This window comes from Sphaeramia orbicularis, chromosome 24 (genome assembly GCF_902148855.1).
Source record: "Sphaeramia orbicularis chromosome 24, fSphaOr1.1, whole genome shotgun sequence".
Classification (NCBI taxonomy): Eukaryota; Metazoa; Chordata; class Actinopteri; order Kurtiformes; family Apogonidae; genus Sphaeramia; species Sphaeramia orbicularis.
This window is the reverse complement of record NC_043979.1, coordinates 1814644-1831105: the sequence shown is the minus strand read 5'-3', so window position 1 is coordinate 1831105 and position 16462 is coordinate 1814644. Positions and strand designations below refer to the sequence as shown.

The 16462-nt window shown below is 41.8% G+C and overlaps 1 protein-coding gene across 1 annotated transcript in view; it reads left to right on the top strand.

Moving 5' to 3' along the window:
- The first annotated feature begins 4518 nt into the window (after positions 1 to 4518).
- LOC115414763 (phospholipase DDHD1-like) overlaps positions 4519 to 16462 on the top strand; it is a 36933-nt gene continuing 24989 nt past the window's right edge. Inside the window, 9 exon segments of the mRNA XM_030128056.1 lie at positions 4519 to 4784; positions 4786 to 5101; positions 5103 to 5161; positions 5163 to 5197; positions 5200 to 5211; positions 11019 to 11195; positions 13553 to 13681; positions 15241 to 15388; positions 15479 to 15588. Of these exon segments, the coding sequence (XP_029983916.1) occupies positions 4540 to 4784; positions 4786 to 5101; positions 5103 to 5161; positions 5163 to 5197; positions 5200 to 5211; positions 11019 to 11195; positions 13553 to 13681; positions 15241 to 15388; positions 15479 to 15588 (1231 nt within the window). The 5' untranslated portion in view covers positions 4519 to 4539.

The window sequence follows — 16462 nt, the reverse complement described above, 5'->3', positions numbered from 1 at the left end:
ATGTTCATATGTTTATAAGTTATGAGATATTTGCAACACCCACATAAAGTCCAACATGTTCCTCAGAGGCAGAGCTACATGCGCACACTGTCCTGTGGACTATTTACAACCTGTCGGAACTTGTGACAGTTTCACTCTCCAGTTCGCATTACCACCGTATGTTAGTTACATTACACAGTAAAGTAATTAGGACACGTTACCGGAGTCTGTAAGTTTCTTTCAAAGTGGAGCACCGAGTGCAAGTGTCGCCTCTAAAATGAATGTGGTCAAACTACTGCTAGCTGGTGTTGTTAGCTTAAAGGCTACATAAGCTAACTGTACAGAGCATCACTTACCATCCCAGCACCATGGCGGCGGTAACAACGAAACACAAAGAAACCACACTGACGTAAAACAGCGGAGAGTACTCGTACAACATTACTTAGGAAAACCGCTGCCATTTTCCAATTATTTCTGTAAACCGAATACGCCACTTTATTACAAAGTACTCAGATAAATATTCTTAGTGGTGACCATAACAGGATGTTCCGAGCTTCAACTACGGCAGCCGATAAGGTACAAACACATACGACATTATTACAGCGATTTAATGATTTAAATCCAAATTAACAGCATTTACCCGTATATTAGATAATAGTCATTTTTATTTATTTTAAACATATGACTGCAAAAATATTGAGTAAATTAAATTTCATTAATTATGTTGAAACGTAATAAAATACGTAAGCAGGATGTACATTTAGCTTTAAAACCTACAAAATAAAAGTCACTCTTAATCAAACAGGCTCCAGAAAAAACTGCTGCAAAACATGAGAAGAAAGGCCACATGTTTTTATGTGCAGTGTTAGAACCAAAGCTTGTAAAATCCCTAATAAAACAAGCCGGAAAATCTATAATATTATATAACATTTCTTACCCCTTACTATCTTACAGGAACTCAGTTTCACACGTATTCTCTACGGATCCTATAATACACCCAATACCACCCAAATATATAAAATACACCATTAACCCAAAAGCCAAAGACATTCACTTTAAAATATTACATAGTGTGGATCCATCTGGGGAACTGATGCGTCAGCGATTTGGTTTTGAAAACAACCAGTGTGTGTTTATCATATTCAGACTTCAGATTTGTATGTTTCAGTGTAAATGTTCTGAAACTGTGGGTTTGATGTACAGGACCAGTTCAGTCTTCTCTGGTGAAGACCTCATACTTGGACTGATTACAGACAATAAGGAAAAGGACTTCCTGATAAAACAATATTCCCATTCTTGCTAAATTCCATATACACAAATTGGAATATTCAAAAACAAACCCCAGATTTTACATTCTTCATATGGAGTTTCTTAATTTCTTAAAATCCTGAATATTTTAAAAAAAGAAAAATGCCCGCAAAACTTTTTTAATATTATTGGAAAAATATGAAAAAAAAGCCCTAGCCTCTGTTTAACCTTCTGTTATAATATTGTTTGTTGTTTTGTTTGTTTTTATCCCTCCTATGCCCTTTGCACCTCTTCCTGTTTTGATTTCCATAATAATTTATCCCATGAATGGTTTGTACATTAAACTTGATGAATTAAAAAAACATACAGAGCTTTCTTTCTTTCTTTCTTTTTTTTTTAATCCTTCAACTTTATTCATCAAAATCTGGACATACATTCTGAAGAATTACAAAAAACTCTTTTTTCCCAGACTGAGCATTGATATCAACCTCATGCTGAAACAGTATTTGCAAAGAACATTATGAAAAAAAAAAGAAAAAGAAAATAAATAACAACAATAAAAGAAAGAGGTCTATTCAAGTATCAATACCTTTCGATTTTCACACACAGTCAAGGCTTGTTTGGTTTTTACATGTTTCAGTGTTTGTTTTTGTTTTTTTTAAGTTTGTTATTTCATTTATAATACAAATCTCTGTATAAAATCTTATATATAAATCACTTCTTAAAAACATTTTTATAGACTTGCTTTATGTGATACCTGTCCCTTTTTAATTTTAAATTTGAATTTTATCCTGTTGATTATTAATTTATATTCTCATGCATGATATTGTTTTTATCTCATCTTCATTTTTTCATTGATTTGACAGCATCATGTTACGTTCTCCCTGCCCTCTTTGCTCCGATTCACTTCATTTATTCGAAGTGTCATGTTTTTGCATTTGTTGTCCACATCTTTTATTGTGTTGCTTTTGTTTTAGTGTCTTTACTTGCATCTTGTATCCTGCTGTTGTGCTCTCTGCTTTGTCTGTCAAAGCACTTTGTAGACTTTGTTTTCAAAGGTGCTATAGAAATAAAGCTATCATTATTATTATTATTATTATTATTATTATTATTATTATAAATTGAGAACACTGGGTGGCTCTTCAAAAATCTGCATCTGTGGATAAATTGTTTAGTAAGAATAAAGTGTTGTACGTAATTTCTTGTTTTTTTTGTTTTCCATTATAATTCCTTTTACAAACAGAACTCATATATATATATATATATATATATTATATATATATATATATATATATATATATATATATATATGTATATATATATGGGTGGGGAAGCAAAATTTACAATATTTGAGGCAGGGATTGAAAGACAGTGTATGACCAATTAGTTTATTGAAAGTCATGAGAATTTATTTGCTACAAGAAAATGTCCATAATAGAAAATTTTTTTCTATGTGTCCTCCTTCTTTCTCATAACTGCCTTCACGCTTCCTGAAACTTGTGCAAGTGTTCCTCAAATATTCGGGTGACAACACTTCCCCATTCTTCTTTAATAGTATCTTCCAGACTTTCTGGTAATAGTTTTGCTCATAGTCATCTCTTCTTTCCATTATAAACAGTCTTATGGACACTCCAACTATTTCTGAAATCTCCTTTGGTGTGACGAGTGCACATATATATATATATATATATATATATATATATATATATATATATATATATCTATATATATATATATATATATAATGTGTGTGTGTATATATAATTTTTTTATTGAACTTGTAAAAAAAAAAAAAATAATACAAACTCTCACTGAGGACAATAACAGTAAGACAAATGAACATAAATATGATGAAGTACAAAAATCATGGGGATATGGACAGCAAGAACAAAAAATACATTCAAATACAATACAATGCAAAGAATCAGGCATTTTAAATGAAAGTAAAGGAGCAGGATGCAACAGAGAAGACTTTTTAAATTAAATAATAAGTACAATAATAAGTAACGAGCAATGTTCTGACTTATTTTCATTGCAATTTTTTTTTTTTTTTTTTTTTTTGCCTAAGGGACAAGACAAAGATTTTAAATTTGTTTGTAAAGGAGGGCTGTTATTTTTCTATTTTGCACAGGGATATGATATTTGCCCAATAATAAAATTATTAACCCTTTCATTTATACTGGTCACTACAGCTGACAGCTATTCTACAGCCGTTTCTTGTATATTCATGGATTTTCTTGTTTTGTTTTCTTGCACATATCTTTATTAAAGTTTTAAGACACTACATATCTTTATTGACATGAATTGGTAACTTGTGTAGATCCCCTGAGCGTAATGTTATTGTTCTCATGCAATTTATCAGAAATACATGTTTCTTCGCTTCAAAAATTAAACACACGGTGTCCAGCTGAGTGGACATTTTTGCAACTTCATGAAAATTAGGTTCATAACATTTTTATTATTATTATTACTAGAGCTGCAACTGATTAATCGACTAGGTGCTTGAAGTCAATGCAAAAAGTCCTGATTTGATTAATCGACTTGAATTGATAGAAGGGGATATTCTATTGCAGTTTTCCCGAATTGAAGCTTCTTTGTGCATCACAATAAGCGTCCGTGTGAAACACAACAGCAGAACCAATGTTTAACAGCAGAGAAATGAAGGAAAAAAGCTTTGAGTCAGGAGAACTGTGGATGAATGATTTTTTTGGATCACTTTGAGTCGATTAATCAGTTGCAGCTCTACTTATTACTATTTTTTTAATGCAATTTTAACTTTTTTTTTTTTCATCTTTCATAATACATTTTTCAATCACTTGTTTTTTTCATATTTAAAGAAAAATGAAAACACTCAGGGAACAAAATCTTGATTAAGGTTCATAATTCGTGCATGAAAGGGTTAATACCATCTGACAAACAGCTCCTATTTGCTCTCGTGTGCTTCTGCCGTGTCTGTGCTTTTGAACAGGAACTGCCGGAAGTCGCTCTTATTGTCGTAAACTGACTGTGGCTGAAGCGGCTCCATCCTTAGCTCGCGCTCATCACTCATTATTCCAACTGTCTCCAGGACAACCGGACATGGACCGGTCCGTACCCAGGCTGGAGCCCGGCCCGGTTAGAGGCGAATAAGCGGGTATTTACAGCCGGTACCGGTGCGGTTGGGAGGTTGGGTCCGGGGGAAGGGCTGTCCGATCCAGATGTGTACAGCCGGGAACACAAATCCTGAATGTGACCTAATGCGTGCCAGTCCGGGGATCGGATCTGGGTTTCGGGTCCGGTGTGTGTTGGGTCTGATCCGTCCCGTGCAGAACCATGAGCAGTATGAGGGCTCCGGGCACCCTCCGCCAGCACAGCTCCGACAATAACTCGGTCAGCAGCAGTGAATGGGACATGGCCAACGACGTGTTTGTGACCGCCTTCGACGACAACCCGCTGGGAGACGGCGTCCCCGTGGACCGGGACCGGGAGCTTCCGCTCCTCCGGGCGGACTCGCACCGCCTGGCCCAGGATGACATGATGCTGGGCCTGCCTCCGGACCAGTACTCGGGCTCTTCGTATGGACATTGACCCGAACTACACCGAAAGTGACGGGAACGTCACCGCCAAGAAGCGGATCCGGTCCAACAGCTCCCGGCACCGGGGGGAGATCGTCACGGAGCTGGGACCGGAGGAGGTCCGGTTCTACAAGGAGGACAAGCGGACCTGGAAGCCGTTCGTCGGACACGACTCCTTAAAGATCGAGCTGGTGTACCGGAGGTTCTGTGAGCTGAACCCCGACAAGGTCAAACACCCCACGGAGCCCACCGAGGCGGAGGGCAGGGAGCCGGCCCGGGCCGAAGAGGGCCAGCCGGACAGGGGCACGGAGCGGCGGAGGAGGAGCCCGGGAGCCGGAGGAGCTGAGCCTGGCCGTGGAGGCGGTGTGTGTCCGGGGGGGGCTACGAGGTGGACATCAGGGAGAAGGAGTGCTACCCGTGTACTGGAACCGTGAGTAGGCTCTGGTTCGGATGGGTTTGGGCCAGACTCAGAACCGGGGCCATCTGGACCCATAATCCCTGTCAAGGGTGTCAAACATGCGGTCCGCGGCCCAAAACCGGTCCGCCAAAGGGTCCGGTCCGGCCGTGGGATGAATTGATGAAAAATAAAGGAATGTCCGCACAACCTGTGAGCGCCACAGACTTTATGAAACAAAGTCATGACGTTTCAGGCTGAGCCCTTCAGACCCCTCAGGCTGGTTTATGCTTGAACGTGATCTGCGGGAAAATAGTCGTGGGGAGTCTGCATGAGAGTACGCGTGGTGCGTTTATACTCTGCGTGGCCATCTATTCCAAACTGCAGGGGGCCGTGTGCCACAAATGCACGTCTATCACAGTAAAAAAACTAGAGAAGAAGAAAATGATCAATAAACTTACCTTCTCCAGAGGGACATTTCTGTCTGTTTCTCTGTGTTTAATAAAATTCCAGATCCAGCTCAACTCTTTCAGAATCTGTGGGACGTTTGTTCTCCCCCCTGGGTCTCCCCTTCTCCCTTTGGCGGTTGTTTTGTCTTCACATATCTGTCCTGAATGTTTTTCCAGGTTTTTTTTTGCCCATTCCCTCCTCTTTGCCGACTGTAGCTGCAGTTTCCGTCCGTGAATCATTCCCACTCGGCTGTGGCGGTGGTCCTGGTGGTCCAACTCATCCCAGTGCCTGTACTTCTGCACTTCTACCATCAGGAGCTCCTGAATGTCGGCCATTTTGTCCACGCGTGTCTTACAAGTTTTCTGAGGTGTGTGACACGGAAAGTTTCGCTTGAGATGAGCCGCGTGAAGGGGCGTGGCTGTGAAACTGAATCAATGACCGTGTGAAGCCACGGTAAGCATAAAGCAGCCTTTAGTCTGATGAAGGGCCGAAACGTCACGACTTCGTTTAATAAATTCTTTGGGAGCTCACAGGTTGTGCGGACATTCCTTCATTTTTTCATCAGTTTTTTTGGGGATCCTGCACACCTCTCATTTTTTGGATGTGCTGTCGATCACCTCTTCATGAGTTTATTAAATACAAAAAATGACACTGAAGATATTGAAAATTAATGCAGTCAAAATAGTTTTAGTTCAGGTTCCACATACAGACCAGTCCAACCTAAAGTGGGTCAGAGCACTGAAATACTATCATAATAACCTATTAATAATGAAAACCACAAATGTTCAGTTTTTTTTAGTGTAAAAAAAGTAGTAGAATTACATGAAAATGTTTATATTCATAAACTATCCTTTCATGAAAAGTGAATAATTTGAACAAAATATGAACAACCTGAAATGTCTTAAGAGAAGTAATACTGAGTTCCAGTCCAGCTGTAACTGGTGTTCTTCCATCCTTCTACTGGTGTAAATGTACTGGAATGTTCAGTCAAACCTGGGACTTCCACCCGTGAACTCGTACTAGATCCATGTTCTCCCAGTTCTGAGTTCTGACGTCACGTACCAATGGCACCCCCCCATGGATGTGGTGTTTATGCAGATTGTTTATTAAAGCAGCGTATTGCTCTGACATTATTTATCTGCAAATGTTCTGCATAATCAGCGCTTGCTCTAGCATTAGCTAGTTTTCAGTCCAGTGAGTGACAGAATAATTAAAACCAAATCTGAATCCAATATACAAAGAACATCAAAGGTAGAACAGCTTCTCTTGCCTTTTGCACCATTTTTTCCTCCTCTGTTTCCCTCAAATAAGCAAAGAACAAACACCTTTAGCGATAGAAATGATTGTAAATAAACATAACATACGGTCCACCATGTTGGTTTGTTCAACATCTAACTCCCACAATTCCTTGCGCTCAGGCAGTTTGGGTAACTTGCCTGGAACGTTTAAAAAGTCAGGAGTCGTGGTTTGAAGTCGTGACTTATGGGCTCAAAAACCGAACTGGAATGCAGCATAAGGCCCAATCCCACTTCACCCCTTAGCCCCTCCCCCTTACCTCTATCACTTGCCCCTTCCCCCCTTTAACCCAGTTCTAAGGGGTAGTGGTGTACTCATTCCTCTCTGAAATGGTCCAACCCTTCCAGACCTGTTCCATCCTCAGTCATCGATGTCACTATAAACAGATGTTGGAACTTTGTTTGTGGCAGTGTTCTCCATGTGGTCAACAGCTGAACCGTCTCTGTTCCATGGGCTTTGGTCATCTGTTTACCACTTTCAACTATAAACCGCACAAATGCGATCTATAACACATTGAGACACCATTAACGGTACGATCAAATGGTTAAGTTGTTTACAAGAAAAGTGGACCTCCGTCTTGCCGATGATTCAAACAGAATTATGGCAGATTTCTCCTGCCCCTCTGTTTTGTAGTGTGGTCCTGGAAAGTCTCCGTTTTGGAGGGTCAACAGCCCTCCCCCTTAGCCCTCCTCCTCCGACTCATCGAGAACTGGGGACACCCCTACCCCTTAACATTAATGTGCAAAATTGAGGGGAGGGGCCGAGGGGTGAACTGGGATTGGGCCTTAGAGTTCATTTTAACAAACATTCTGTTTGTTACTAAATGTTTTGTGTGTATTTGTAATTGTAATGTAAGTTCAAAGGCACGTGTGTAAATGATAAACTGAGGCAGAATATTATTAAAAGTGCAGTTGTTTTTCCTTACGACATTCAGGTTGTTCATGTTATCCAGATTTTTAAGGATACTTGTAGATGTAAACATTTTCATAATGTAATTGTGCTTTTTTCACTGTTATTATTCTACTGGTTCTGACTAGGGGATGTAAACAATTAATCGACTAACGATAATTATCGATAAGAATTTGCTAGATTAAATTATTAATTGTCAGTTACTTGCCCTTGTCCACCTGTCCACACCTGTCTGAGGCTGCGGTTTGTCCGCGCTGCCGCGCCGCAGGCTGGGATAGCTGTGTCATTGAACGGATCCTGGCATTGATGAGTTAGAAGTGTTTATTGGACATGGTGGACCAAACACCAGACCGGACCGTCTGTTTGTGGGCGCGGTGCACCCCGAATACATACACGCAACAAATACGGGGTCGGTTATCAGAGCGTTTTCCTGGAGGATGGTATGTCTACCGGTCAGTGAGACAGAAGTTCAAACATCCTCCCAGGTTCCCCCTGATCCAGGACACAGAGTGTTGAGCAGTTCTGAAGCTGTCAGGAGGAAAGGATTCAAGAGGGAATACGTTTCACTTTCACTTCTGAAGGGCCACAGATTGCACCGTACCCCCCTAGTGGCCGCACGCATGTGCGCGGTTTACCAACCAACCGCACCCATCCCTCAGCCGTACTGCGCGCGCGTGACGAGCACCCCCCCGACGAAAACACGCGTGATGTCACCCCTCCATTACACACCACCACATCACATCAGTTCTACAACACTGATACACCACATCCAAAGGGTTAAGGTGGACCATTCTGGGTCTTTAGGGTTTAATGGTGGACCATTTGGGGTGTTTAAGGGTTAAAGGTGGACGTTGGTGGTTTTAAGGGTTAAAGGTGGACGTTTGGGTTCTGGAAGGGTCAAGGTGGACGTTTGGGTGTTTAAGGGTTTAAAGGTGGACGTTTGGGTGTTAAGGGTTAAAGGTGGACGTTGGGTGTTTAAGGCGTTAAAGGTGAGTTTGGGTGTTTAAGGGTTAAAGGTGGACATTTGGGTATGTAAGGGTTAAAGGTGGACGTTTGGGTGTTTAAGGGTTTAAAGGTGGACGTTTGGGTGTTTAAGGGTTAAAGGTGGGACATTTGGGTCTTAAGGGTACAGGTGGACATTTTGGGTGTTTAAGGGTTAAAGGTGGACGTTTGGTCTGTAGGGTTAAAGGTGGACGTTTGGGTGTTTAAGGGTTTAAAGGTGGACGTTTGGTCTGTAAGGGTTAAAGGTGGACGTTTGGGTCTGTAAGGGTTAAAGGTGGACGTTTGGCTTTTTTAGGGTTAAAGGTGGACATTTGGGTCTTTAAGGGTTAAAGGTGGACGTTTGGGTCTGTAGGGGTAAAGGTGACGTTTTGGGTCTGTAAGGTTAAAGGTGGAAGTTTGGGTGTTTAAGGGTTAAAGGTGGGCCTTTGGCTCTTTAAGGGTTCAAAGGTGGAGTTTGGGTCTGTACGGGTTTAAAGGTGGACGTTTGGGTGGTTTAACGGTTTAAAGGTGGACGTTTGGGTGTTTAAGGGTCAAAGGTGGACGTTTGGGTGTTTAAGGGTTAAAGGTGGACGTTTGGGTGTTTAAGGGTTAAAGGTGGAAGTTTGGGTCTGTAAGGGTTAAAGGTGGATGTTGAGTGTTTAAGGTTACAGGTGGACTTTGGTCTTTAAGGGTTAAAGGTGGGACTGTGGGTCTGTAGGGTTAAAGGTGGAAGTTTGGGTGTTTAAGGGTAATGTGGACGTTGGGGTGTGTAAGGGGTTAAAAGGTGGACCTTTGGGTCTGTAGGGTTAAAGGTGGACGTTGGGGTGTTTAAGGGTTAAAGGTGGACCTTTGGGTCTGTAAGGGTTAAAGGTGGACGTTTGGGTGTTTAAGGTTAAAGGTGGACGTTTGGGTCTTTAAGGGTTAAAGGTGGACGTTTGGGTCTTTAAGGGTTAAAGGTGGACGTTTGGGTCTGTAAGGGTTAAAGGTGGACGTTTGGGTCTGTAAGGGTTAAAGGTGGACGTTTGGGTCTTTAAGGGTTAAAGGTGGCGTTTGGGTCTTTAAGGGTTAAAGGTGGACGTTTGGGTCTTTAAGGGTTAAAGGTGGACGTTTGGGTCTTTAAGGGTTAAAGGTGGAAGTTTGGGTCTTTAAGGGTAAAGGTGGACGTTTGGGTGTTTAAGGGTTAAAGGTGGACGTTTGGGTCTGTAAGGGTTAAAGGTGGACGTTTGGGTCTTTAAGGGTTAAAGGTGGACGTTTGGGTCTGTAAGGGTTAAAGGTGGACGTTTGGGTGTTTAAGGGTTAAAAGGTGGACCTTTGGGTCTGTAAGGGTTAAAGGTGGACGTTTGGGTGTTTAAGGGTTTAAAGGTGGACGTTTGGGTCTTTAAGGTTAAAGGTGGACGTTTGGGTCGTTAAGGGTTAAAGGTAGACTTTTGGGGTCTTTATGGGTTAAAGGTGGACGTTTGGGTGTTTCAGGGTTAAAGGTTGGACGTTTGGGTGTTTAAGGGTTAAAGGTGGACATTTGGGTCTTAAGGGTTAACGGTGGACGGTTGGGTCTGTAAGGGTTAAAGGTGGACGTTTGGGTCTGTAAGGGTTAAAGGTGGACGTTTGGGTGTTTAAGGGTTAAAGGTGGACGGTTTGGGTCTGTAAGGGGTTAAAGGTGGACGTTTGGGTCTTTAAGGGTTAAAGGTAGACTTTTGGGTCTTTAAGGGTTAAAGGTGGACTTTGGGTGTTTAAGGGTTAAAGGTGGACGTTTGGTGTTTAAGGTTAAGGTGGACCTTTGGGTGTTTAAGGGTTAAAGGTGGACGTTTGGGTCTGTAAGGGTTAAAGGTAGACTTTGGGTCTTTAAGGGTTAAAGGTGGACGTTTGGGTGTTTAAGGGTTAAAGGTGGACATTTGGGTGTTTAAGGGTTAAAGGTGGACCTTTGGGTGTTTAAGGGTTAAAGGTGGACGTTTGGGTCTGTAAGGGTTAAAGGTAGACTTTTGGGTCTTTAAGGGTTAAAGGTGGACGTTTGGGTGTTTAAGGGTTAAAGGTGGACATTTGGGTGTTTAAGGGTTAAAGGTGGACGTTTGGGTGTTTAAGGGTTAAAGGTGGACCTTTGGGTCTTTAAGGGTTAAAGGTGGACGTTTGGGTCTGTAAGGGTTAAAGGTGGACGTTTGGGTCTGTAAGGGTTGATGTATTTTGTAAACATGGCCTGATCTGATGCTCCTCAGAACAAGATCGCATCCCTGTGATGAGGGGTCAGTGGTTCATCGATGGAACGTGGCTTCCACTGGAGGAGGATGAGAGTGACCTCATTGAGGTGGAACACCTGGCATGTTTCCGGGGGCAACAGATGAGGGACACCTACGAGATGGAGACAGTGACCACTGTTGTGGACAGCAAAGACGGTAAGGAGTGAGTTCTACAGGGTGTCCAAAAAAAAAATTACACATTTTGAAAAATTACCCCCAGTTCCACATTTGATCATTTTTGGGATTTTCTTTTCTGGACATCGGTACGTAGAGGATTGGTGGATATTTGTCCAAATTTACAGACCCAGGTTTTCATGCAGGAGTGAGCAGGGGACAATTGCACAATCCAAGTTTAAACTGGTTTGTGTGAAGTAGCGGTTGGGATTTAAATCCAATCAAAGTTCACGGGGGGGGCCAATGGGCATCCATCTTGTTTTCCACAAAATTGCCAGGTTACAGCACTAACACTCTGGCCACCATGACAGTTTCATTTCTTTCCCCATGGCAGCTGTTCCTGCCTTTCAAAGGTAATCAACTTGTTTAGGACTGAAAATGTCACTGAGGACAGGACAAGTTAGGGTTACCTTAACCCCAGATAGATCCCCTTTGGCCCCTCCCATGACCTTTGATTGGATTTAAATCCCACCACTACTTCACACAAACCAGTTTTAACTTGGACTGTGTAATTGTCCCGTGTTCACTCATGCATGAAAGCCTGGGTCTGTACATTTGGACAAATATCCACCAATCCCCAACCTTCCGACATCCAGAAAAGAAAATTCCAAAAATTACCAAATGTGGAACTGGGGATAATTTTTCAAAATGTATAGTTTTTTTGATGCACCCTGTAGAGTTAATTATTACACATGTGTAGATTAATTGTATTGTATTATGGGTGTTTCTCTGAAACTGGTCCTAAAACAGGACAGAGGGGTTAAACATTCAAACCAGGTGGAGATGAATATTATGAAGCAGGTTTGGAAGCACTTCGGCTCTGTTTTACAAATAAATATTCGGTATACTGAGATAAAAGAGAAACTTTTTTTTTTTTTTTTTTAGATAAAACACATTTTACATAAATCCGCGTGTAACACAGACACCAGGTTTCTATAATGAACTCCTCCATCATTTTCTGTCATTTTTTTTTTTCAAATCCCCACACTATTACACAAGACAAATCCACAGACAACTCAATCATATCAGAGTTTTCCCTTAAATTCAGACTAGTCAATATTCCAACAGTGCACTGATGATTCTGCAGCAGTGATTACCACGACGGAACCAAGGAACAGGACACGAAAATTACACACTACTATTGTTTTGAATTTTTAAATTCTCTCGCAGGTGCATTTTGGGAATCGGAGGAAATATTCAAGGCAGAGTGTTCACAAAAATGACCGCTGTTGTAAAATCCACTGTTGATTTATTAGTGTTTAAATGTTCAGGTTCCGCATGTAACACCAGTGGACACGATGGGTTCTACACCAAACTAGAATGAGACTGAGAGTCATGAAAAACCCACACCCAAAATTGGGTTAGTTATGTTTTTATATTTTCATCCTGGCACACGTCAATAAAATCATGAAAAAATGTACAACTTCTGAATTCTGACCTAAAACAAATTGTGAAAAGCAATATGACCTGTAACCCTGTAAAGTCTGGACCATTAAATCAGGGGTCAGCAACCCTGGTCCTAGAGAGCCACTATCCTGCATGTTTTAGATGTACCCCTCTTCCCACACGCCTGATTCAAATGATAAGCCTATCATCCAGCTCTGCAGAAGCCTGATAATGACCATCAGGTGTGCTGGACCAGGGCTGCAGACCCCTGCATTAAATCATTGACAGAAAATTCCAGTTCTTTGAAACTGGAGCCTTTATTAGTCCTTCTGAACAACCAAAAAAAAAGTATTTTTCAAATATCAGTTTCCATGTATGAGTCTCAATTTTGTATCATATTTGATGCATCAGGTCTCAATGCTCAAATATTATTATTTTTGAACAAACAAAAACATATATAACACAATCATATCTAATACATTGTTAATTCCTTTTCTAAATAGTCCCAGTTCTTCCTCCTTCCTCATTAATGTCAGTCTTGTAGTGTCACTGGAAAGGCCTCTGGTGAATGAACTCCTCCCCCTGGTGGAGTGTCTGTATACTGCATGTATCCAATTGTATACATCAGGTTTTTCAAGAAAACAAATGTCACTCTGATCATGTAGAGGGCTTCAAAACTCATGGATCAAACATGATACGTTCGGTGTTATAGGGTTAATAACATGAAGTACAAACTGTGCATAATCTGCTCACCTGGATACCTGAAGGTTCTGAAGTCATGTGTCCTCTGCACATCAGAGTCCAACATGTGTGTGGTAAGGCTTCCATTCCCTGCAGTGGTTCTCACACACACACACACGCACACACACACACACACACACACAGGGAAGGGGAAGTTAATTATGTCTGAAATCGTGTCATTGACAGTTAATTACTGTGTGATTCTGTCACAGCCATCCACAGTCTGAAGCTGAGCCGGAGCCACGTGGACTGGCACAGCGTGGACGAGGTCTACCTGTACAGCGACGCCACCACCTCCAAGATCGCACGCACCGTCACGCAGAAACTCGGCTTCTCTAAAGGTACGAGAATAGACGACTCGGGCACAAAGACCAGGCTTTATTACATGTGGGACTGGTACAGTCAGAGCACTAGTGAATGTATGGGACCACTAACCTGTTTTCTAAAAAGAACACCTGTGTGATACAGCAAAAGGTTCCATATTAAACAGTATTGATAATTAGCAGGAAAAAAAACTCTATTTATTTCAAGTTTAAAGGCTGATTTTTGCCTCTGAGTACGACGGCGTATTTAGGCCACATATAAAAAAAAAACACTTGTCACTATGAGAATAAAGTCATAAAATATTGAGATAGAACCCGTATTTTTATGAGAATAAAGTCAAATACAAAAAGAGTCCTAATGGGCTCTATGCACACCCCCACTACTTCTTGAACTTCAGGTGGCGCCTTTATTTCCTGTCTTTCATTATTGGACACACTGATTAATCCAGGTGTGTCTGCTACTTCTAGTTGTGACTACTGATTAATCAGACACACCTGGATTAATCAGTGTGTCCAATAATAAAATACAGGAAATAAAGGAGCCACCTGAAGGTCAGGAAGTAGTGGAGCTGTGCATAGAGTCCATTTTATGAGAATGAAGTTGTAATAGTTTTAGAATAATATCTTATTTTGAGAATAAAACCATAATATTACGAGAATAACGTCATTTAAAAACAGGTGGGAAAAATATCAGAATTTCCGAGAATAAAGTCATGCCCACTGGTACAGGTGCTGGTTCTGCTTTAATTTGGGGTTTACGCTCAAAGGCCAAATACTGAGCCTATTAGCCCCGCCCACCATCAACGCATTAGCATTAGTTGAAGGACTTTGAAGACAGCTCACACACGTTTGGGTTTGTTTCATACTGTTTCATACATTTAATACTATGGCTTTATTCTTGAAATATTCTGACTTTAATCTCGTAATAACAAGTGTTTTTATTTTTCTATGTGGCACTAATACACCATCGTACACCATCGTACGACAGTTAACATCTGCTCGTTTCAGCTCAAACCTCTGTGACCAATAGATGGGACCAATAGAACAATAATCTATAACTAGCTCGTTGACCCATGTGGATCCACGGGTTCTAGATGTGGTCGTTTTTATGCTGTTGTGTATTCGTGCTGCATTTGTCCAGCAGTCACTGCCAAAGCGTTGTGAGTACAGCGACGTGATTGTAAGGATTTTGTATTCAAAATAACTAATAGCTCCAAAATATTGGTCTTATTAACTTATCGTTTACACTAGTCTGTTCACTGACCAAAAGTACATAAGTATGACAAACTGTAGCAGTCAGATCTGTACGGAGTTAGTGTGATTTGTGTGTATACATACACATGCACACACACACACACACACACACACACACACACTTATATTGATATTATATCGATAATGAAAACTCAAAACTTTTCTCAATATTTTAGAGTGAAAAATGTACAATTACACTATGAAAATGTTTACATCTACAAAGTATCCATTCAAATTCAAACCGACTCCTTAGGTGGGCTGGTTTTGGCCCACAGGCCGTATGTTTGCCCCCCCCCATTCTAACATGTTGGTTGTCTCTGCAGCCTCCAGCAGTGGGACCCGCCTCCATCGGGGCTACGTGGAGGAGGCGGCACCTGAGGACACGCCTCCTGAAACCACCCACATAGTCTTTGTGGTGCATGGCATTGGCCAGAAGATGGACCAGGGCCGCATTATTAGGAACACCAGCATGTGAGCGCACAGCAGGTCATAGGTGGACACATGGGTTCGCAGGCATTCTGGGTAATAACGACTGGATTTGTTGACTTGGTTTGTGGACAGGATGAGAGACGCTGCCAGGAAGATGGAGGAGAAGCACTTCTCCAACCGCTCAACCGAGCATGTGGAGTTCCTTCCAGTGGAGTGGAGGTCCAAGCTGGCCCTGGATGGAGGTCTGAGCATCTGAACCCACAAAACCCAGCACATGTCACATGACCTACACCACCCACACATGTCACATGACCTACACCACCCACACATGTCACATGACCTACACCACCAACACATGTCACATGACCTATACCACCAACACATGTCACATGACCTATACCACCAACACATGTCACATGACCTGCACCACCCACACATGTCACATGACCTGCACCACCAACACATGTCACATGACCTACACCACCAACACATGTCACATGACCTATACCACCAACACATGTCACATGACCTGCACCACCCACACACGTCACACGACCTACACCACCCACACATGTCACATGACCTGCACCACCAACACATGTCACATGACCTGCACCACCAACACATGTCACATGACCTGCACCACCAACACATGTCACATGACCTGCACCACCAACACACGTCACACGACCTACACCACCCACACATGTCACATGACCTGCACCACCAACACATGTCACATGACCTGCACCACCAACACATGTCACATGACCTGCACCACCCACACATGTCACATGACCTGCACCACCAACACATGTCACATGACCTGCACCACCAACACATGACCTAGACTGGAGTGGGTTAGTCCCCTCTAACTCAGCGGTTCTCAAACGTTTTACAGTGGAGTATCCCTGAAATAGACTTTTTTAGCCAAGTCCCCCCTACTGATGCTTTAGCATTTTTGAAAGATTTACAAAACTTTGTAAACAAACAACATATATTTAACTGTAATATATAACAAATAACACATTTTTTAAAGTAAATTTTGTGCAAAATATAAACTGAAAAGCGCCCTCTTTTATTGATAAGAAAATGAATAAATTGATCATTAACTAA